The sequence below is a fragment of the Amblyomma americanum genome, chromosome 5 (assembly GCF_052857255.1).
Source record: "Amblyomma americanum isolate KBUSLIRL-KWMA chromosome 5, ASM5285725v1, whole genome shotgun sequence".
Classification (NCBI taxonomy): domain Eukaryota; kingdom Metazoa; phylum Arthropoda; class Arachnida; order Ixodida; family Ixodidae; genus Amblyomma; species Amblyomma americanum.
The window spans coordinates 122,115,440-122,139,743 of record NC_135501.1 but is presented as its reverse complement, the minus strand read 5'-3'; the positions used below and the strand labels follow the sequence as shown (position 1 = coordinate 122,139,743).

The 24,304-nt window shown below is 47.2% G+C and overlaps 2 protein-coding genes across 4 annotated transcripts in view; one reads left to right on the top strand and one right to left on the bottom strand.

Annotated features, from left to right (window-relative positions):
• The window catches only part of LOC144132655 (uncharacterized), a 197,001-nt gene extending 193,292 nt beyond the window's left edge, over positions 1–3,709 (bottom strand). For 2 of the 3 annotated variants that reach the window (XM_077665234.1, XM_077665233.1), the window contains exon 1: positions 3,149–3,709. The gene's annotated coding sequence lies outside the window, so the exon portion shown is untranslated. Of the gene's footprint in view, positions 1–959; positions 2,323–3,148 lie in introns of those variants that run through there. The other variant, XM_077665235.1, reaches the window with a different exon arrangement.
• A 282-nt stretch (positions 3,710–3,991) lies between these two features.
• LOC144132657 (uncharacterized) overlaps positions 3,992–24,304 on the top strand; it is a 40,830-nt gene continuing 20,517 nt past the window's right edge. Inside the window, exons 1-6 of the mRNA XM_077665236.1 lie at positions 3,992–4,279; positions 6,962–7,062; positions 10,869–10,932; positions 16,685–16,785; positions 19,288–19,351; positions 23,498–23,608. Of these exons, the coding sequence (XP_077521362.1) occupies positions 4,216–4,279; positions 6,962–7,062; positions 10,869–10,932; positions 16,685–16,785; positions 19,288–19,351; positions 23,498–23,608 (505 nt within the window). The 5' untranslated portion in view covers positions 3,992–4,215. The remainder of the gene's footprint in view (positions 4,280–6,961; positions 7,063–10,868; positions 10,933–16,684; positions 16,786–19,287; positions 19,352–23,497; positions 23,609–24,304) is intronic.

Below are 24,304 nucleotides of genomic sequence, written 5' to 3'. Positions count from 1 at the left end.
TGTATTAATCTTATATTTTAGGCTCAAGAATACCCCTGAGGTTTGAAGGTATTTCTTGACTGAGTCCTTGTGGTAACGGTCGCTTCACTATCCTCCTTGTGGTGAGAATTCTTGCATTATATCGCGTGTTTCCATTTGTTGGCATGACTATACGATGCTCATGAAGAGTAGGCCATAGGAGTTAAATTGAACAAAAACAGCATGAGAATCACTGTGCAGATGCACAACAGGAATCTCGCTGGGCTTATTCTTCTCCAGAACAGCAAAAAAAAAAAAAAGAACACAAAGGTAACTCTCCGTTGCCTTGAACTTGTTTAGCACCAGCTTTAGCATGCCGGCCTTCAATAGCTCGTCAATGCACCTTCCACGCGGATCGCAGCTTGTAGTCGGCGCGCAAGGGACTCGTAGAGGGCTCCTATGAAATCCGTTTTTTCACCAAGCCGCTTCCATTCTCCAGCTATGGCCTGCCACAGCTCGTCGGCACTGACGGATCCTAGATTCATGTGGGATAGGCTTTCTTTCATTGCGCCCCACACATTTTCAATCAGGTTGAAGTCTGCGCCTTTCGGAGGCCAATCAAGTAAGTGCACAGCACGTTCTTGAAGTAGGTCTTGCACGACTCTGGCGGTGTGCACAGGGCTGAGGTCTTGCTGAAAGTAGAAGCAACCATCCTTAAATGGTCCGTCCAGAGCGTATGGCAAGAGGTGAACATCAATAACTTCACAGTAGGAATCAGCTGTGAACGATGGCGGCAGCCGAACTAGCGGGCCCAGTCCCTCTTTGCTCATGGCTCCCCAAGCGTTCACAGCACACCGACCACTACTGTGAATTTCGGAAACGTAGCCGGGTTCGTACCTATATACACCAAGAGAAGGCGCAGTGAAAATCTGAGATTTATAGATTATGAACGTGGTATGAGCACGAATTATTGGAAAGCAAGTGTAAAACAAAGCAAATACCTGCAGTTGTATGGCCTCCAGACGCGGCGCTGTTGATCCCACCTAGAAAACGTGGATTCATCGGAGAAGATGGCTTGTTTCCATTCTTCTGCCGTCCAATGCTCGTGCGTCCGGGCAAAGTGAAGGCGCTGTCGTTTTTGCCGCTCCGTAAGATGAGGCTTTTGGGCTGCCACAAACCCATGAAGCCCTGCATTTCGTATGCGCCTCCTAATTGTCTCTTCACTGACCGCCAAGTTAAGGGATTCCTTGATTTGGCGGGCGCTTTGGAAAGGGTCCGCGACCGCTGCGGCAACGATGAGGTAGTCCGACTCCTCTGACGTGCATCGGCGTCGTTTGGATCGAGCCGCATCTCCGAGGCGTCCGTCTTCGTCCCTGTATGCTTGAATAATACGATTGACGGCGCTTGTAGACCTCTCGGTGAGGCGGCATATCTCGCGCTGCGGTACACCTTGCATCGATAATTTAATTATTGTGCGCCGCACATCGATAGGCACTATCTTCGGCATGGTGTCTCGATTGTAAAGGACCGGCTTCCGTGACAATGCCATGGTTTTTATCTTCATACATCGTTATCAATCAGGTCCGGGACGCAGTCATTGCTGCATAAAGGAAGGACGCCGGGTTCTGCCAACGCTAGTCACCGTCAGGAACCTAAACTGTTGGCCAATCATTTCCCATTATCAATTCTGCACAGTGGAAAGGAAGCACGATTCGTGAGTTTTAGCGTCAAGTGCAACGGTGGTGCCCGGCGCTCGGCAGCCATGCTGTGAATGTTTGGGAAGCGATGAAGAACAACGGCCTCAGTCCACTAGTACGGCTGTTCCCATCATTCACACCTGGTGCCTACTCTGACACCCTCGACGGCCAGTTATTTTCTTGCAGTCTGGACAGACCACTTAAAGATGAGTGCCGCTTATTCCAGTAGAACCGTTGTTCTGTGCACACCAGGGCTATGTTATATACCCCTCATGTAAAGCCCTCACCCAAGGGCCCTTGAGGTATCTGTAATAAAAAAAAATTATCTCCAACGGCAACGTGCTCTGCACCTACTTATGAGGCCTCTCAAAGCTGCGGATTTAAAATGATTAAAAATGTGTGGGGTACAATGAAAAAGCCTTCCTCATACATTTGTTAGCTGTAGTGTGGACAAACATTAGCGGGGAACGGAAGTGCCTTGATTACTGCGAAGGTATCAAACTCCTCGCGCCCATGCAGGCTAGAAGCTGCAGTGTGATTCGAGCAGGAAGCGTGCTTGCGTGTATGGCCGTTGTGGAGGTTGCTCTACCGCATACCACAGAACGCCGAGTTCATTTCCAGCTCTTTTTTTCGTTCTGCAAAAAGTAAAGCCAGTATGCTTACTGTTACATTACTCAAGTTTGCCCAACACGCCTATTTTTTTTTTGCATTCGACTCGCGCGACCTCAATGAGTGACCTTGAATAGATGACTAATGAGAGCCGGCTGCATGAAGTTTTGCGCACGAAATATGTGCTGAGAAAAACGAAGCTTAATTTATTGAAAAAAAAATTTTAATGTTCTTTTACACCGGCCAACGAACCCTCGCTATTTTTCTAAAATTGAGCTTTCATTCACGATATGAAATTAAACTGAGGCAGGAATTGCGCGAGAAGTGAGATTTCCCAGACCTGGCTTGCGGGTTTTAAAATATGAACAGCAGTTCTATGCCAGCCATATCGGTAATGACAGAGAGCGTGGCTGTCTCGCCAAGTGAATTCAGAAACCGACGTCAACGCAACGCAAGCAAGGCGAGCTTGCGCATGTCAGAGAGTGGGTGGACACCGCTCGCCCAGACCTTTTCTCAAAGCTAAAAAGCCTCTAGCGCTAGCCTTCTCTGGAGCAAGGCAGCATCTAATCTAGGTTCACTAGGGAAGGAGGCTCGCTAGATAGGGAGGCCGCGCAGGCGCAGTCTGCCTCTGTATTCCTACGCCGGCGCGATTCGCTGACGAGCCGCTGCCTTATCAAACAGCGGTGAATATGACATATGATCGACCTCGACATCGTGGACGCAGCTTCGGTCATGCAGAAATGGCTGACATTCATCAACAGGTTGGGCCAGTACGCCCGCCTAGTTGACTTTGCCTGGGTGCGCAAAGTCTTGGTTAAAATTTGTAGCACCAGAACCCGCTGCAACAAAGAAGGCGCCCCAAAAGAAGCCAAAAATGACAGTACCGTTACGGCCATCGACGAGCCAGTCGCCTGACGTCCCCGGGTGGGCTGGGTAGGAGCAGCAGTCATGCAGCAGGCGGCAGTGAAGTCGCCTGCCCGGGCCGGAGAGTAGCCAGTTCACGTGCACCACAGCCGAGGCGGTTGAACGCGTCAATCAGTTTCATCACTGAATATTCATCGTTTCGAGTGCCATTTACACAGCCACATTTCTTGTCGCCAACTGTACTGCGTCGCTACTGAACGCCAGACCTGTATGCATGCACAATGCAGTTTTGCATGGTGGCAAGTATGACAGCTGTCAGCATGCTAATAACTGGAGAAGTCCTCATCACGACGAAAGGCCTCGAGGCCGAAGAAGGAGCTTTGTTATCCACCATAAGGTTTCCCCGCGGTCTCTTATAGACACACTTCGAGGCCTTTTGGCGGCGGAAGATGCTCCCTTCCCGTGCCAAATTGGAATTAAACAGACGAGCGCCAAAAAATGCGCAGCCACAAATAATTACAACCATAAATTATTTAAAGCACTACCACACAACCACACGCGAACCAGCACCAAAACATCACACCTGACTGCCTCACTGCCTGAACCAGTTGGCTGGCTTGATTCGTACTTGGTACGGATGCATACGACCGGTGCCTCACTGCATCCGACTTTCAAACAAAAAATCATTCTAAAAAATTTGTTTTAATGTATATTTCATAACTTCAAATTGTGTTTAAAAATTAATCAAACAGTTCTAAGTATTTAAAGCATTGTATTTAGTTTGCTTTACAGTGGTCAAATTTCAACTTTTATGTTGTGCCCTCTATCCTCGCAGGTTCGCCGAAGAGGCCGAATGGAAGTCGTAGAAAAGTCTGCGCACCAGGCGGCGCGTTCAAAGAAGCGTGTTTGAAACTACTCGTGCGTGCCCAAACGCAACCATTGGCCGTTTGATTCCAGCAGCTACTGCAGAGCACTTTGCTCTCGCGCTCTGTGTTCGCGAGCATCCGTGCCCCCGCGTCAGCGCTTGCTCTCGGTCCCTGCCCTCCCAACTGTCGCAGTCCCCAAGCCGACCGACGCTGCAGCTGCAATGAGCTCGACAGGCCCGGGGAACCGCGCTGTGTTGACGCACGCCGGCACCCTACCGGCTGCAGGTGAGGGCAAGTGTAGTGCACTTACAGGAAGACGGCCCGCCTACGCGGTGCGCGCCCGCCGCCCCTGCCTCTATCTGGCAGCGAGATTTTGCCCGAGCATCATACATGGTGTGTCGGTACTTACATACGACCCCCATTATTTGTTTCAACTGTTACTGATCTATTTAAGGCGCCGCGGTGGCTCAGTGGTTATGGCACTCGGCTGCTGACCCGAAAGACACGGGTTCGACCCCGGCCGCGGCGGTCGAATTTCAGTGGAGGCGAAATTATTGAGGCCCGTGTACTCTGCGATGTCAGTGCACGTTAAAGAACCCCCAGGTGGTCGAATTGTTCGGAGCCCTTCACTACGGCGTCCCTCATAGCCGGAGCCGCTTTGGGACGTTAAACCCCTATAAACTCAACAGTTACTAACCTATTCTTTAGCCACGGAGGTTCATTTAGTCTTTCTTTTAGGGGTTCTTTGATTTTTGGGGGCGGCTACTTTGCTCACAGTCTGCAGAATAGATGTCGGCTTAGGTTGTCGACAATGTTGGTTAATTGGCTCGCTGTAGTCATGACTACAGCGAGTAATTTTTTAATTGTAAAGTATTTTTTTGTTTTTATGAATGGAAAAAGAAGACAGCACCTGCGAGTGTGTCGCCTTTAGGTAGCATTCTGCGATTATGGCAGCGCTTTTTCAGTCAGTGCAAGTTAGATTCCCAGGTGGTCGAAATTATTCCGGATCCGATCCCTCCACTACAGTACCTCTTTGTTCCTTTCTTCTCTCACTTCTTCCTTTATCCCTTCCCTTATGGCGTGGTTCAGGTGTCCATGGAGATGTGACAGGTACTGCACCATTTCCTTTCCTCAAAAACCAATTTTCATTTTTCAAACTGCCAGCAAAGTTTCCTGTGGCTATTTAGCCGGCTGCCGGCACAGTAGTCTGGTCCCTGAATTTTTGCGAGAAATGCTCCTGCAGGGGCAGAGAGAGAGAGAGAGAAAAACGTTTAATGCATAGAATGTTTGGGTGGGCCCTTATTCCAGGAGATCGTACGAATTTGGAAACACATAGCTGAATTTGACAAGATTTATATAAGTATTCGATTGCAATTTCCTTAAAATGACCCCTTGCTCCCTGTTCAGAGTTTTGTGTGCTTCGGGTGGATCCAAAACCTGTTCACTAATGGGGGTGGTGTGAGGCTCATCATCATCATCATCAGCCCTATTACACCCACTGCAGGGCAAAGGCCTCTCCCATGTCTCTCCAATTAACCCTATCCTTTGCCAGCTGCATCCACCCTTTGCCTGCAAACTTCTTAATCTCATCCGCCCACCTAACCTTCTGCCGCCCCCTGCTACGCTTACTTTCTCTTGGAATCCACTCCGTTACCCTTAAGGACCAGCGGTTATCTTGCCTTCGCATTACATGCCCTGCCCAAGCCCATTTATTTCTCTTGATTTCGACTAGGATGTCATTAACCCGTGTTTGTTCCCTCACCCACTCTGCCCACTTCCGATCTCTTAACGTTACACCTATCATTTTTCTTTCCATGGCTCGCTGCATTGTCCTTAACTTAAGCTGAACTCTTTTCGTTAGCCTCCACGTTTCTGCCCCGAAGGTGAGTACTGGTAAGATTATGCTCACTCAGGAGGTGAACTGCAAATCATGATCAATGAGTTAGACAGGCAGAGCAGATCGATGGGTCTAAAAATTAACATGCAGAAAACCAAGGTAATGTTCAACAGCCTAGCAAGGGAACAACAGTTCACAATTGGCAGCGAGAGCCTAGAAATTGTGACGGAATACGTCTACTTAGGGCAGGTAGTGACAGCTGATCCGGATCATGAGAGGGAGATAACTAGAAGGATAAGAATGGGGTGGAGCGCATATGGCAAATTCTCGCAGATCATGAGTGGCAGTTTACCAATTTCCCCCAAGAGGAAAGTGTACAATAGCATAATCTTACCGGTGTGAGGGTCACTGGCACCAAAAGGCCAAGAATCTCCGCAGGGTTCATTACTTAACCTACCCGTCGTGGCATGTGAGGGTTAGAACGACACATTTTGTCTGTCTGGTGGCAACCGCTTTACAGGTATTGTTTCAGCAGAGGAAGCGAAATGCCACTAGTGCAGTGCCATGCCCATTGTTGAAGTTTGGACAGCACTAGTATATACGACCGCATTTTAGTTCCGGTCACCCTTGGTGCGCATTCTAGTTAACTATGGCTGTGTCATGGTTGGCAGGCAGATATTGCTAGGCAGCTGTAGTGTGCAAGCTTTCGTTGCATCTGCAAGGCCTGCTTGAAAATTTGTAGCAAATTTGTGCAAATTTTGTCAGTGGGTGAGTGATATATTGGCAAGCAAGTGAAATTTCTTCTGTTTTTGTCTTGCTTGCAAGTTGAATTTGATTTTTGAAACACATTTTGCTTTTACTTGTTAATTTCTTTATTTTTTGGCACTTGTCATGGGAACCTGGGAACAACCATTGCCTGTGATTATGGGCAACAAAAGAAAACATGCAAAGGTGTGAACTTGCATATGTGTAGACCTGTAGCCATATCCATTGAACATTGTAAACTTGATCACTAGAGAAGTGTCCTGTTTTGCTTGCTTCGCTTCAGTATGTTTGCCTTTCTTTCCAGTCTAGTCACCTTAGTAACTCTTAGCCTTTGTTCAGCCTTTGTTCCTCTTGTGTTGATTCAGGGCCTGACGTTACATACACCAAGGCCAAGTCCCTGCTTAGCCAGAGCCAGGGAAGGCGCCAGGCGCTATCCAGCGTCAAGAACAATGCCTGCCCCGGTGCTGTAAGTGCAGTTTCGCATAATTGGATTTCTTGTTTATGGGGGACATTCTTTTGGTCGAACGGGTTCATGTGAACAAGTATTACAACACAGTTTTTTGCTTGGTAGGCACGGGGCAAAGATGATGGAATTCTTGGCAGCACAAAATGGGCAAGGGCAGAAGGAAAGCCTCAGTCCGCTATAGTCGGTTACAACTCAGGAACAAAGCGGCTTTTCCCTGTCAAAGGACCCACTTCCAGCGAGTGGCATCGGCCGCTTCTGATGAGCCTGCTACCGTGACATTGCAGTAGTAGTAGTAGTAGTAGTAGTAAGTGTTTAATAAAATAATAATAAAAATGGAAGTTAAAAGATTTTTGCTAACCCTGGCATCTGCCATCACTGTGGCGGCGGCACCTGAGTTGGGGCAGCGGAAATAAAGGATAGCAGGCAGTATGAAGAAGTGAAATGAAAGAGGTAAGGTGACAGCAAGAAAGGACACAGGGTGTGGTCATATATACACTATTTACAAATGATCACAATACAATTGTCCAGGATGTGCGCATGTGAAGTCAAGAAAGGAAAATTAAGATAAAAAACGCGCGCAACACTTTGCACACAACAGCCGGGGTGGGGCGGCCAGCTGTTATTCGTCTGAGGTAGTTCACGCGGAGTGTTCCGTCACTGTGCGTCCTTACCTGGCGCAAAACAGATGAGACGTCAAGCCCGTCTGTTCGAGAAATGCACAGAGGCTCACCAAGGTTCACTCATGGGTGTGCGCACTGTCCTGAGGCCACAATAGAGTCTTGAGCGAGTCTGTGAATATGCCCAGCGCCCTGTAGGCCGCGAGCATATCACGACGAGCTTCAGTGAACGCGGCGCAGCGAAGGAGCAGGTGCTCCAGTGTCTCCACTGCACCGCATCCATCACACACATTGACAATGTAGGGAGTAGCAGACGAAAGGGGATAGTCCCTCCCTCCATGGTCAGGGATGGTCCCGTCCCTGCATTTTAGCGTCTCTCTCTGCATTGTCACACTAGCAGGGTCACGAGAATCGACCGACGCTATTGGCTGGAAGGGGATCCTTTGATCAAGAAAATCCGCTTTGTTCTTGGGTTGTATCCGACCATAGTCGGTCCAAGTTTCAATGAGTCCACTGTACTAGCACCCTGCCTCACCAAATATGAAGCTCATGTCCCAGCTAGCCAGAGCTCTTGCTTCTATGTCTTATAGGCCGAGCAGAATGTCAGTGTCCAATGGTGGTCATCCCAGTGACATTAGGTCTCCGCTGTTTTGGCTGGAGGGTCTCCTCTGAGCAGCATTTGCCACTTTGTTCTTGAGTTTATTTTAGTATTATATTAAACAGTAATCCTGCCTCATCAGAGCTGCCTTAGCATTTCACTACTGTGCGTGCATTCTTCGGGGAATTTTTTTCTCTAATTTAGTGATGTGCAGCAAATATTCTGGATCTAGTTGTCCTTGCGGATCACCAATTGCTTTTGACAGTTGCCAAGAAACTCTGCATGTTTTGCATCCCGTTCTTTCCTTGCCAATAAGCATGCAAAAAGAAAAAGCTTGTGGAGGGTGAACCACATTTATTTGACGTCCTGGTAGCTGCGGCTGCCGAGACGGCGGAGTGGGCTGTTGACGTGGCTGGCTGGCCGGGCTGGTTGATGAGAGCGTTCTCTGATGCGCGAAGAAGATCTTCATCAGCGCCGCTGGCAATGCCAGCGCCGCTACAGATGCTCCCCCCCCCTAGCACGATGTGCGATAAAGGAGAAAAAACAGTATGTAAAATTTTGTACAGGTTCTCAAGTCCAGGACACAGTTAGCTTCGTGAAGGCCGGGCCAGAGCTGGGGAAGGCTGTCGGGAAAAAGAAAAGATCTCTCGTGGTCGAGCCTGGCTGCCTCGCAAAGGGCGAGGGGAGCCAAAAGATGAGGATGATGGAAGCACAAGGCGGGAAAAGTCATCGAGGAATGGGAGGCGAGCTAGGCGTTCTTCAGTCGGACAGCCTACCGGTGGGGCCGGCGGTTGGGGAGCAGTTTTGCGCTGGCTCAGTTGGTGCGGACGAAGATATGGCGTGGGGAAGGCATAGAAGTGGAGCCGATGCCTCCGCCGCGGGCAATGGCGAAACAGCGGACGGCACTGAGCGTGAGGTCTGCGGTGTGAGGCACGTGCTGCTTTGTTAGGTAGTAGTCGAAATGGGCGACGGGGTGTACCGGATGGCTGCAAAAGTGAGCTCACCGTGGCGTTGGGACCGGTTGTTGGGGGCACAAGAAGCAAATCCGGGGAGTATTTGTAGGAATGGGACGGATACGGTAGGGCCGAGTCCATAGAAGGTGTTGGATGGGGCACGCTGCAATGCATCGCAAACATGCAACCACCTGCTGAGGCTGTCTCGTCTGTCACGGAGGCACAGGCACTGGAAAAGGCACCAGGTGGGCAGGGATGTGCAGCAGGCGTTTCAGGTGGCGCGTTAGGCGTGACAAGGCCCTGGGAAGGCGTCCATGCATGCCGTGCGAAGGGAAGGGCAGTTGAGCTCACTGTGGTGGGGCTTGAGGTAGCAGGCGAACTTGGGACTCGAAGCGAATTGAAGCCCGGGTCGAGAGAGGGTGCTGCCGGTGATGGCCCAAGGGCAGGCACCACAGCTGGGAAGCAGGGCTAGACAGGAAGCACCCAGGGATGGGAGCTCGCAGGTGGATGGCCGTCCGTAGGGGCCATTGGAGCAATCTTGGGAGAGACAGGGGTGTAGTACGAGACAGCTAGGTGTGAAGGTGGGCAAGAGACCAACGCGTGGTCACGTGGCACTTGCCGAACCGTGGATGGGGGCTCATTCGGTGGCGGCGACAGTGAATAGACCGGTGTCTGGAGGGGCGCCGACGGAGGAGCGGTCAGGGGGAAAGCCGAAACAGCTCGGTTAGGGAATGCGGCCAGAGGTGGTGGGTCCAGTGGCACCGCAGTGGAGTCGGGAACAGGAGCGTAGAGAGTCGGTGGGAGCTCCAAGCCAAAATACGTCGTCAGGCCCTTCTTGAAATCGGCGTATATGTCGGCGCCGGGAGGCGGCAACCGCAGCTGTGCCAGAAGACCGGGTGGTAGTTCGCGGCTGGCGTGCTGATAGCGCAGCAGCTGGCTGGACACGTTGTGGACATGAAAGTGCGAGTCCAGCAGCGCCAGCCACAAAACGGGGTCCCTGGCATAAAACGCGGGCAGGCCGTGCAGCCGAGGAAAGAAGGGGCGTTGATACGGCTGAAGGAGCTTACCAGATGTGATGGGAGGTGCGTACATGGCGATGAAAAACTGCCGAAAGCCTGTTGCAAACAGGGGACGTGCAGCGGCAAGGCCAAGTGGAGGGACAGGACGGACAGGAGCGGTGAGCCGGTGGGAGCGGCGTTGCGTGCGTCGAAGCTGTCGTTTGGTGTCACCAGATGTGGAGGGTGAACCACATTTATTTGACGTCCTGGTAGCTGCGGCTGCCGAGACGGCGGAGTGGGCTGTTGACGTGGCTGGCTGGCCGGGCTGGTTGATGAGAGCCTTCTCTCATGCGCGAGGCAGATCTTCATCAGCGCCGCTACAAGCTTACAGACATACAGCTCCTCGAAAAAATGCCCAAATTTAGTTTATAATAACTGGCTTTATAGTGGAAGAAAGGGGGGGGCATTTGCAGATTCAGATGTTTAGGGAAATCTTAGAACCCATTTCGTTCGAGAACTCTTGATGTAAGAGAACATGATTATCGCTCGCAAAAAGTGCACCTTTTTGTTACTGCGACCCATATTGTGTAGTCATAAGATTTTAATGACCATGCAGTGCTAACTTTGCTTTCATTTCCAGATTCGCAGCGAAAAGCAAAGTAGCGTGGACTGTAGGGCATCACCCAAGAAGGCCGTCTCAAGTGGTGAGTGGGGTGTTGTCTATGGAGAAATTTACAAGGCACCCTTAATTGCTTTTGTTCTGTGCGAAGATGCACAAGGGCTGTGACAGCTTTCAATTTACAGTAGAACCCCTCTATAGTAAAGCTACTCAGATCAGCAAAAATCTTTACTATACCAGATTCTTTACATTATCAGGTATTGGTGATGGCATGGTTTTGAGGATGGTCTTTAGCTATTTACTAATAACATGTTGATTTATAAAAGGAACACTCAGAAATACTTTCCATCCTGCTCCTATTGACCCTTTATGTGATAATTAATTTTCAGTGATCACATTTTATGTTATCATGTTTTCGGTTTTGTTTCTGTCTTGTGGAAGTACTGCATTTGCACAAATACAGTGTGGCTATGAGTATAACAGCAGTTTAATTCCATGCAAAACCAAATTTTTATATAAACACAGCGTTGACTTCCACAACCTCAACATCATTTGAGAGGCAATAGTTAAGGAATGCGCGCAACAGTGGAAAAACCACTGTGGCAAAACCGCCGAAGCGTGGCAAAACTGCCCGTGCAGTGCCACTGCTTCCGTGCTGCGAATGCTGGTCTTTTTCTTCCCTTCTCTACTCGTGACTGCAGTCTTTCTATCTTTCCTTTCTTTGTAATGTAAACTGCGGTGCCTTCTTTCTCCGTTCATAGCCAGCTTTTTGTTTTCTTTACTAAGGCCTTCTAAAAGTTGGCTTCTCCTCGCACTTTTGAGCTTGATGCTGAAGCCATCTCAAAAAAATGCCTTTTTTTGTCTTCTGTTACGATTTGCCTCAGAGCACTGGCCTCGCGATGCTAGACTTCGCATGTGCCGCAATATCATTCTGCAGGATGTACTTCACCATGGCGAGACTCTTCAGTACGGATGTTTTTTGTAGAAAGAAATTTTTACTCTAAACGGAAGAAAACAAACGTAGTCGTCTATGGAAGGCGAAATGGGACCAGTTTCACTTTACTATATCGGATTTCTTTAAAGCAGTGTTCTACTGTCGAAAGCTAGATAATATTCGGGCCTGCGCAAGTAACAAAACAGGCGTTTAGTATAAACACCCAGCTAGCATTTTCTCGATCTAGGCAACCTATTATTTCTAGTTTGTAAACGTTAGGTAGAACCGGAACAGTGGCCGAGTGCTTGAGCATCCGCCTTGCATGCGGGAGGTGCGGGGTTCGATCCCCAGTGCCGCTGGTACCCACCGGTGATACAATGGGTACAAGCTTTTCCCTGGTCTGGTGCTCGGCTTCTTTAGGGTGAAATGCTTGCAAAATGCGTCTTTGGCCCCACCTTGAGTAGAGGAAAAATACTTTGTGCCATGCCGCTCCTTGACCAAAAGTGCCCTTGCAACATAAAAATCTGTAATCATCAAATATTAGGTAGTAATGTAATGTTTACGCCAACTGCTGGTCCCTTCAAGCCACTGCAGTAAGAAAGAAATGTGAGGCACTTGCACATTGCTTGAGGTGTAGTGCAACGAGGACACGCTTAGAATCATTGCACAATCATTGCAGAGGTGATTGTGAAGTTTGTGACATTTGCTCTCAAGGCTGTTCTACACTTTTTTTTTTTTTGCAATGTAGCCGGCATCCAAGTAAATAAATCACTGTTGGTTGATGTGTAGTAAAAATTTCAATGCCTTCTATATAGATGAATCTTTCATAGCCGGCTAGTGCACTGAAATTCCTAGTGGTTTCTTGCTTATTGCAACACTGCTTTCACGACGACACTCACTCTTCTTGGCTAGCTGGAGATTTGACGTGATTGGCAAGTAGCATGGAAGAGGTTTGGGGTGGAAAAAAATTCTCTGTATTGCGGTGCATCTCTCTGTGTTGCATGCTTAATTTGGTTTATAGTTTTTTTTTTTTCTCTTCAAGAAAGAATCTGTTCAATCAGTGCTTGTGGCATGTCTTCCAAACCCTGGTCTGTTTTTGTGCTCACTCCTCTAAACGCTTAATCAGTCATTGCCATTGCTTTCACTCAGTTTCTTCTATCTCGTACTGCGTGACCCTGTCATAGTAGGAACAGAGTACAGCAAGACTGGTAAACGCCAGTCTCACTTCACACTTCCTCTATTGACTACACCCGGGACACAAACATCATTAGAAGAACAGGCCAACATACTGGGTGAGCATTTTGCTGAAGTTTCCAGTTCGTCCAATTACACAAACACGTTTCAGAAGTACAAAGCAATAGTAGAAAAACAAAAACATCCATTTGCAGCGGCTATGCACGGGGACTAAAATCAACCCATCACACTCCAGGAATTGAATAGGGTATTATCTTCTGGTAAAAAGACAGCACCAGGCCCAGATAATGTGAATTACACTATGCTTGCCCATCTCTCTGAGGCTGCCGTGCAGGCAGTGTTGAAATTCTTTAACAAAATATGGACAACTGGGAATATACCTGAGGAGCGGAAGAAAGCAATAATAGTACCTTTTCTGCAACTCGGAAAACCACCAAGTAGTAACAATTACAGACCGATAGCCCTCACCAGCTGCATTGCTAAACCTTTCGAAAGCATAATAAACATTAGACTGACCTTCACACTTGAATCTCGTCGACTCTTAGATGTACATTAATGTGGATTTAAGAAGTCATGCTCGACCACTGATCACCTTGTCCGCCTAGAAAACACCATCCGGGAGGCGTTCATCCACAAACAGCACTGTAACGGGTCTTCTCTGCTTTGGAGAAGGCCTATGATACCACGTGGAAGGTCGGCATCCTCCATGACCTAGCAGAGCTAGGGATCCGCGGCAGGATGCTGAACTGCTTGAACGACTTCCTGACTAACCGCATATTCAGAGTCCGTCTAGGAGCAACTCTGTCAATGACATTCACCCAAGAGAATGGCGTACCCCAGGGATGCATTTAGGTACGACACTCTTCATAGTAAAAATGAATTCTTTGGCCAAAGTAATACCCAAGTCCGTAATGTATTCAGTTTATGTAGATGACCTACAGATAGCATACACTTCTTCCAGCATACTGTCCTGCGAGAGACAAATACAAATCACACTAAATAAACTGGCTGCTTGGGCAGAGAAAAATGGATTCAAGTTCTCCCCTCAAAAAACAGTAGCTGTTCTGTTCTCATTACGACAAGGCTTACAGGTTGATCCCAACCTGTGCTTGAATCAAACCACACTGCCAGTCAAACAGGAACATAAATTTTTAGGCGTCACTTTTGACAAGAAACTTACATTTCTACCACACATTAGCAACCTTAAAAATAAAGCATCCCAAGCCCTCAATGTATTAAAGGTACTCTCGCGAAAATGGTGGGGGTCCGATAAAGCATGCCTATTACAAATATATCGCTCTTTAGTGCGCTCCAAGCTGGACTACGGGTGCATAGTATATGGTTCAGCAAGAGCATCCTACTTGAAACGACTGGACCCTGTTCATAATCTTGGCCTGTGCCTATCAACTGGAGCATATAGAACATCCCCGGTAAATAGTCTTTATGTTGAAACTAATGAGCCCACACTAGAGGATAGAACGGTCACACTTACATGCACGTACATCCTAAAAACCCGTTCTCTTCCTAAACATCTCTGCTATGCCATTGTTACCAAGTTCCCATCTAGAAGATTATTTAATAATAAACCCCATTTTACCAGGCCACTAATAACGTGCTTTGAAGATAAATCTGAAGAGTTAGCAGTGCTGGACGCCCTACCGAATATTGCACAAAGACGTGAGTATTTGCCACCATGGTAGAGCCTCCCTTCGGTATGTGACTTCACGCTGACACATGTAAACAAAGAGCAAATGCCACACGAGCACATACCGCAAGAGTTCTTTGCCTTACAAGAAAAATGACACCTACACTGAATTTTACACCGATGGCTCAAAAACAGAAAGTCATGTCGGAAGTGCAGTAATTTAAGGAAAAAATGAAAAAATGGTACGATTACCACAGTATGCAACGGTATTTACTGCGGAGTGTTATGCCATCTTTGTAGCCGTAGAACAAATAGTAAAACAAAACATAAAAAATAGCATCATTTACACCGATTCACTGAGTGTGCTCAAAGCGCTGCACTCTACAAATGCTGATGAACCCATAATAGGAAAAATCATACATAACATAGTTAAAATCACAAAGCAAAATTATAACGTTATATTCTGCTGGGTCCCTAGCCATTTTGGAATTTTAGGTAATGAGAGAGCAGATGCTTGCGCAGCGCAAGCTCGAATAGGTCATATAAAACAAGTTAACATTCCACAGAGGGATTTTTCTAATTTACTGCACAGTAAACTCAGGCATAAGTGGCAGGTTGCATGGGAAGAACAGACAAACAACAAAATACACTATAAAACCCGTTTTGGGAGAGTGGAGATCTAAACATCAGGAACATTTTACAGAAGTTATTTTGTGTCGACTACGCATTGGACACACACACCTTACACACAACTTCCTATTGACCAAAAAAGACAAACCTCTCTGCGAAATGTGTGGCGATGAACTCACAGTAAACGACATTTTAATTGTATGCACTAAACTGGAACAACTGAGGAAAAAATATTTCACAACATTGTACAATGAATACATCCCACTACACCCCATGTTACTTTTGGGTGATCAAGCACTGGTTGATTTTTCAAGCATTTTTAAGTTTCTCAGAGAAGCCAATGTTTTAAACAAACTTTAGATATAAAAAGCGTAACCTTTAACAAAAGCTCTAACCATGTGCTTGGCGCATCATGGCCTCAGTTGCTTTTGCGCCATTAAGATCAATATAACTAACTAAAATCAATATAACTAACTTTTACAGCAGGAGCTGCATGTGGCACATTCTAGCACTGAAGAATGGCTGCGTTTTTATGGAGGCAAAACGCTAAGGGGCCCGTGTGCTGTGCGATATCAGTGCACGTTAAAGATGCCCAGGTGGTCGAAATCAATCCTATGGCACCTCTTTTTTCCTTTCTTCTTTCACTCCCTCCTTTATCCCTTCCCTTTCGGCGCGGTTAGGTTCGGTGAGTTCAGGCATCCAACGATATATGACACAGATAGTGCGCTATTTCTTTTCCACAAAAACCAATTATTATTATTATTTAGAATGTCCCCACTCTGGTTTAGTCACTTGACATGATGCACGTCTTGTGACGTCATGTGTGAAAATGCCTTTGGGGAGATTTCCCTACAGGGCAGGTTGTTGCTTTTAATGTTGCCCAAAGGAAAAAAAAAATGACATCTGCAGCAGCACTGACAAACAGCTCTCGGTGAGCTCTGCACTTCACCCAGGAAGGGGCAGGCACTGGCAAAATTTCGCACTAGGGCTTACACTCTCCATGACATGGTGACATGGAACTTTGGAAACAGGAAAACATGGAAACAAGGTGGCGTGGAAATTTGAACACGTATAAGGCCCTTTCCAAATGTAGTTAGTTTCTAATCCCATGTTGCACTTTCACTTTGCCCTGACGAAACAGCGTTACTGGTTGTCGATAAGACTGGGTGAAGCGCACATATGCATGCTAATATTTAGTTGAAAGGTGTGCGTGGTACTCTGGGGGCATCCATGTTGAAGAATTCTGCTTCTGAAACGCATAAACTGGCTATAATGTCTGTTTTTCGAAATTTTACTCTGCCGTTAGGCTTGCATGCAACATTTAGACCAAGTTGGCTTGGCTAATTTAACCGTAGCTCACTGCTTGCAATGAACTGCGTTTGGCAATAGTGTCACTCTGGTGCCAGTGCTTTTGCGCTCTGTCTCCCTCACCAGATGGCGCCAAGTTGCAGGGCGCAGAGATGCACTGCACCACCAAGCAGTCCTGCCTCAGCGAGCTCACACCCGAGGTCGTCATGCCCAAAGAGGTCGTGCAGGTAAAGCGGAGTGGCAAAGTGGAAAGCTGCGCAATTTTGTTTGTAATCACAATGGAAAAAAGGGGGGACTCTGGTGAAGAAATGCAAGGCACAAGCACTGCGTGTTTCTTCGTCCAGTTCATTTTACCTCTTTCACTTCAGACATTCCTTCAAATGCAGCCTTGTCTTGGACTAGAGGGCAAGAGGCAGTAGTATTCACTACAGCACAGCAAATGCAACTCGTATGGCACTCAGCAAGTGTCTATAAGGAAAAAAAGGAAAAACACCATGCAAGAGCAAATGTGATGACACAGCTGAGTGTGTAGGGGTGAAAGGCAAAAAGAAAAGCACCAGGTGGACAGTTTGTTGTAGTTTTACGGCATTTATTCTCTTTAGGAGCTGGTGTGATGGCTAAATGCCACAGCACTTTGGCCGTTCATGTTGTGTGCCCACAGGCACTTGAATGCTGGCGCATCTGCAGTTGGGTGCCAACCGTGTCATATTATCAAAATGTGGCAAAGTATATGAAAGCACGCCATGGCAATGTGTTCTGCAAGCTGCTGCAAAACCCCCGAGTTTCTTGGCATCCTTCTCTTCCTGCCTGACGTATGTAAAACAGAGAACTTGTGTACTCAAAAAGTGGCCATATTCAACAATAACGACTGACTGTGCATTAAACCAGACTGCTATGAACCATTGCAAGGGAATTATAGTTCCCCGTGACATCGTCAACATCGCTTCATCATCTACTTTACAAGAACACATAACCGGTCACCTTCAATGCTAAATAATTTTCGCTGTTTGCTCATTTCAATAAAATCCCACCCCTTGTGTAAGAACCCCGAAAGAAGGGGGCCTTTAAGGTAAGAAACTGAGCTGAACTAAAGTGCAGAAAAAGGAGGGTCGGGTTTGAGGCATGCACTGGCTTAGGTGCTCAGCGAAATTATTAAAGCTCTCCGAAAATAGAAGGTTCCACAGAGGCCAGTTTGAGAATCTCTTTAAAGCCTTAATGGTAGTAATTTTAAAATGTTCAGCAATAATAAGCCTCAGAGATATTTATAAGGGTTTCTGAATGTCCTTTTTGAACATTTGCCTTGACAGAAAAACGTACCTATTTCACTAGCATGCTGCTTAGAAGGAACACATCAACTCCATTCAAGTTTTCTTCCTCGCAAAAATTGATTTTGTTGCTCTTTATTGGCATGCTGATGCTTGTTTGACAAGGAAAGACACTTTTATTGCCTTGAAATTCAATTTTAAAAAATTGAACATTTCTCTTTCTGCCACTCTATTTGAATTGTGGCATCAAGATCAAAAAGGACTGCGATCGCTGTTTGCCGGGGAATAGGTGTGTAGCCCAGCCTCAGAGTTCCGGATTGAAAAATCTCTTCTGATGTTATCTCAGTTTGCTCGTGAGAATGGCTGGTGGCACTAGTACCTGCAGGATTTCAATTTTTAGCCCTTTAGAGTGAAAGCTCTACTCGTCGGGGTACAACATCTGATTTCGATGTGGATGAAACAGTGACCTTCAATGCCTCACAAGGTCAAACCAAACTTAACTGCGTGGTGGTATGGCCCACGCTAAGGAACTATGACCGCGTGATCTTTTGACTATGACCATTGGGTACCTGACCTTTTACCTTGACCTTGACGTTTGATTTTAAGACAGTGGAGACTATGCTTAACGAAGCTTTCACTCGTATAACTAGATTAAAGCAATATTGAACCCCAGGCATTTTTTTAAGCTTATGAAAGCTAATTTCTCAGTGAAGGTAGCCATTTTGTCATTCGAATGCTGTTATCTATTCATACAGGCCGATTTGAGTTTTTCTTCTGTGTTTCCCTTTGCTGGACTAGTTCGGTGGGGACATGGTAAGCTGTTTGAAACTGCAAACAACCTCGCATACAGTGACAACTGGTTGGCATTTGGCTGGAAGCTGGCGTCGACTGATCGGCAGGTCAATATTGTTGAGCAAAAAACCAAGCAGCTTGGCTAACTTAAGGCACCACTTCACCGCAGCACTCAAAAATTTAACATGGGCGGACAGAAAGGCACCCCAGTTGTGCTGACTTCAACTATTTCATTGCAAGTTTTTTCATTGCTTGTAGTACGTGCAGCCTGCAGCAGTAAAAAAACTCAGTGCACCTGTGATGTTTTTTTGTCCGCCCGTGTTCGTTTGTTGTGTGGTGTGGTGAAGTTAGGCATGTGGAACTAATTAGCCCAGCAACTTATCTCAATTAATATGAGGCAGTAAGCCCATTGTGTTTGCATAAATGGCCGAGCAGTAGCTGCTTTTCTAGTCTGCGCCATTCTTGCTGTGTGCATGCCAAGTGCCTAAAATACTGCACCAATCAAATTGTAAAACAGTGCTAGCGCAAGTTTGAAAGCTTCACGTACTGGGGCTGATTCCAGTGTTTCCTCCAAATGGGCTGTTAGCAGCATGTCATGCCAGTTCATGCTTGCAGTACCTTCTCGGGAGTTATTTCGTTTGGAATGCACGTTTATTTATGCATGCCTTGCAGATTCCTGAGGAAGGAGCTGCGAACGTGTCAATTGAATTCATGCATCTCAAGCTGGATTGCTCAGGTAAGGGCGGCAGGTCTTTCGTAGAGATTTGCTTTCAAAGTGGGCGGCAGCTGATGTTTGAGCTGTCAGTTGTGGAGACCATAAAGTGGTTTTAAGAGGAGCCTTAAAGGGTCTGGTTGTGCCTTGTTTCCCTGATCCAGATAGCAATACACATCTAGTGTGTAAGAAAGGCAGACTAGCAGATATTGAATGCACCATCCACAGTACAAACATACGTTTGTATGTGTGTGCACCTCTGTGTGTGCGCATGTGTATGATTCTGTTTTATTTCAGATAACAGGCAGGATATAGCATATTCACTGAAACCAAATAGGTCATGCAATCAGGTATTTTTGATATTAGTTTTGAGTGTTCACCTAAACGAAAGTTTTATTTGAGGTAAAAGGTACTTACAAGTTTACTGGCAAGTGATTTTATACTTCTGATTGTGACATTGGGTGTTCCTGAGATACCTCTTTTACCTGCAGCTTCCTTTCCACACGGATGATTGATTTGTAGAAAAGTGCCTATATTTTGCTTGAACAATTTTTCTAACGCAAGAGTGTTAGTACCCTCCCATGTCAAGAAAAATTGTCTGGCGTCAGCAGCACCAGCGACAGTTTTAAGTCTGTCAGCCAATCACGGAAAAAAATCCACTAAAAATTCCCAGAGAAGCAATGTAGGGGGCAGGTGAGCCACCTAGATCGCGTTACCTTGTGGCCTCATCATAACCTGCTACACCAAATTCTGAGCAAACTGCCCATTGTGCCAGGTGGCAGCTAAATTAATGATTGGTTGCAAGAGGTTGGTAGGGAATAGCAACCCATGTCGCATAAGTCCCACTGGTGGCAGCACCTGCAATCGCAGGGCAGTAGTGCTTCTCTTGACATTGCGCTGATATTGGTATGAGAACTCACCATGATCAGTGGATGTTAAGTAGAGAATGACCAATTTCGCATGTACAGGCTTTAAGTGCGTTAGTGCTACCCTTGAGGTGCAGTTTAAAGGGACCCTGAAATGATTTCGATGGGCATATCCTAGTGCCACAGATCTGTAGAGGTGGTCTTTGTGGGTATCCGAGCCAAATTTGAAAGCTCTGTGTGATCCCTCTAATTTAAAAATCGCTAATTGGTTGCGAGCTACTGCAAGCAGTGATTTTTAAAAATTATTTTTAAATTATAAGGTCCACGTAGAGCTTTCAAATTGGACTCACTGCCACGCCAATCCGTCTCCAACTATCTGGAACCCCAGTTCAAGAATCTTCGACATTGAAAATTCTGGGTTTGTCGAAATCTTCGACATTGAAAATTCTGGGTTTGTCGATACATCAGTCCGGAATGGGTACTGCCTGGCTTTCTCAGGCTAAAAAGCAAGCGTTGCAGACTTTGGGCCTAATCAGACGTATTGCTCACAAAATCGGCTGCGCTCGCTCCCATGTCGCACGACATTTGATGAAAGCAGTTTTGCAACCACGCCTCATTTACCAAGCACAGCTTCAACACTTAACCAGAGCTCAGTGGGATCGTCTGGAAGCCGTCAATCGAGAGGCAATGAGAGTTATCACTTGCCTTCCACGCATCACGCCGATCGTAGCACTTCAAGAAAATGCTCAGTTAAATACCCTTGACGAGCTTGTGCAGCAGTGCCGTGATGCTCGTAGCCTTAAGGCCACCCTTTTGCATTCACCTCGAGCACTACGGACCTTTGCTTCATCACACACCATACTGTCGCCGCCGTCAGTTCTTCCTCCATGGGACATTGTGCAGCTGAGCGACAACAAACCTACCGATATACGTCGCCCAACCTCACCTTATGCGGCATCGTCCCTTCGCGAGCGAATCGCGAAACAAGATAGTCACCTACCCCGCGGCTCAATTATTATTTATATGTTGATGCAAGTATCCAGGGCTGTGTAACGACGACTGCACTTTACTGTCCCTGCCAGCCTGCACTTAACAAGACGGCCAGGTTTCGATTCGCGGAACCCCCTACTTCCTTCTGTGCTGAGCTGCTTGCTATACAAGATCCGCTTCGCTCTGTAGTCGCAGTTACCTTGCTTCCTACAGCTCACATTATCATCCGTACTGACGCCCTTCAAGCAATTCGTCTACTCCGACGCGTCAGCCGCAGCCCAGAAATGTGCCAGAATATACATCGCCTGGCGGCTCGCATCCCGCAAGCCTTCGATCTGAGTGGGTCCCACATGACCTACTCAATTCACAAAGATCTGCAGATTCTGCAACCCGCTTGGCAACCTGCCCACGTCAATGCCTCAATTCCTCAGTATGGATGATGCTACCCTCCTACTCACAAGAAAGGAACACCTCCGGCGCCGCACACGTGCTCTCGTCCCTCCATGTGCGATAACTGTCCCCCGCGGTCTTACCGTAACGTGCTGAGGAGGTTGTGCTCCGGAGGATCCGGGTCGGAGTTGCTCTCACTCCTGCCGTAACTCGGATGTGGCCTCAATTTCGTCACTTATATCCCCGCCTAGGATGTCCAGTCTGCAACTCACAAGACACTGAGGCTGACATTCACCACTTGTTGTGGGACTGCCCGGCACTGAAGCCAACTAGATTTCGCCGCATGGCAGCAGCAGGTCTCCACCCAGACAACCCGTCCTCATACATCGATTGGACGCAGGGGCCACATCACCGCTCCCTCCTTGCCTTCATTAGATCGGCACATCTTTCCTGCTTTATTTAACACCCACCCTCTCTTTTCTTTACTTTCTTTTCTCTTTTCTTCCTAACTTCCCTTATCCCCAAAGGCAATAAACAACACTATCAAAAAAAAAGGTGAAAAATGCTTGAAACAAACAAAAATGACTAGGGCAAGGAAGGACTAAGAAAGCCCCAGGAAACCTGAGGAGCAAAAGAGAGAGAGCATTGGGAGACCCCACCGCTCCCGAACCCCCTCCATGAAATATCCCTGGTAGGAAAAAGAAAGTTAAGAATTTTTTTCAAGGCAGGGCCATGAAGTTGACATATGACGTACTCCACCAGACACCACGCCTCTGGCTAACATATGAGGAGGAAGGGTGAATTTCCCTAGTGGAGCCTACTCGACGAGGTGCAAGAGAAAAAAATCTCGGGGAGGGCACAGAAGGAGAGGAGCATGGCGAAGTAGCTTGATTGTGATGGCTGTAACTGCACTATTAATGAGTCTTTTCAAAAAATATTTGCGGCCGTGCCATCCGGAGACGATGCCTCGCTGCCAGAGAGGTAGAAAATATTTTCGACCAGAGGGTCGTCAATGGCCCTTTAAGTGTCCCCTCCGAATTTTTTGTCGACACCGGTGGTGTGGCCCACCAACACTAGGTGAAAACTCTGTGGACGAACCCAATGTAATCAACTATGTTTTCTGGATTTCACCAGAAGCCGTAAATTCTTCAGACAGCTAGTGAAGAAAATTTTGGCCAAGGCATTTGGTTAACTGTAATGCTTGAAGAAATTCGGCGTGTGGCAAGGTATCCTTGCTCATGTGAGCTGTAAAATGAAAATTGGCGAAGCACAAAAAAACGGGAATAGCTGAGTTGTACTGTGATTTTTAATGCTGGAAAACTGGAAAAATCTGTTACAGTGGGCACTTAAAGGCCTTACATGCTGTGAGTGCAAATGCATCCTTTGACTTTAAGACCTTTGACCTGATGGCCTTTACCACAGCAGCTTTTACTACGAAGATCTCTATCAGGAAGTCATTTGCCTTAAAGGCCTTTACTACAGACTTTTATGATGAAGGCCTTTGACACAAAGACCTTTTTCCTGAAGGTGTTTACCTTGAAGGCCTTCAGCCTAAAGACCTTTATTATTGCCACTGTCATAAATGATCCCACTGCAAACCAGCATAGCCTTTGCCAATCATTCAAAGTCTTGCGTATTTCCCGTCAGTTCCCACATTACGTGACTGACTTCAGAAGCTTCGGCACACACTGGCATTTTCTAGGTTGGGAGGCCAATAATGCTTTCATACTAAAGAAAGCTTTTGGACATTTTATCGTCCTGCCACAGGAAACCGGAGGGACAGCAAGGGTTGTACAGCATGCCAGTGTGGTCCCATATTGACTGACTCCCATGAGCACGGGTTACACATCCGTGTGTGCCACCACTTCTGTCTGAGCAATGAGCAGTGTAATTGGTATGATACAGTGGTTGGTTCTCATTGCAGATGAATTTTACAAGTTGTCCGAGGGCGAGAGCCTGGCCGTGGCAGATGACACACCAGAGGAGGACGTGCTCTTTTCCCAGCTCGCTGCAGGCCTGGAAGACAAGGCAGATGGTAAGCTTGTGGCTTCTGCAACGCCATATATGAGGATCTGCCACTTGGAATATGGCTTGGAATAAGGCTGGATGTTGGCGTTGTGAAAGCCCAAAATTTGCTTTCGTCTTGACCAATTGCGGTGGCTAAGTGCATGGCTGCGCCATTTGAGTGCTAAGCATAATATCACTGGACCGAACGCTAGCAACGGGGGCCACGTTGCGATGCAGGTGAAATGCAAAAAGATGCTTGTGTGTTTCGCAGTGCTAGTGGATGATAACGAACCCCAGGTGGCTGTAATTAATCTGGAGCCCTGCAGCCCTCATAACCCATATGCTGCAAAGCAGTGACATAGCGCACTTGTCAACTTAAATATTGCATCTTGTGCCACCGCATGATATTTCTTGCTCTTTGATGCAAGACTCCCAGATATGGGCGAGACCCCGGCTCATGAAGGCAAAAAAACTGTGGGAGCGTGACGTCACACCCTTAGCCTCCATGAGCCACTGTCCTCTGACACCGCTGGTCTCCCTGCCTGAAGGCCCTTGTGTGCACTGATGGCCGCTATGTGGCTCAGTGGCTATGGCACTCGGCTACTGACCACCCGAAAGACGAGAGTTCAGTTCTGGCCGCTGTGGTTGAATTTCGATGGAGGCTAAATTTTAGAGGCCTGTGTAATGTGCGATGCCAGCGCACGTTAAAAAACCCCAGGTGGTC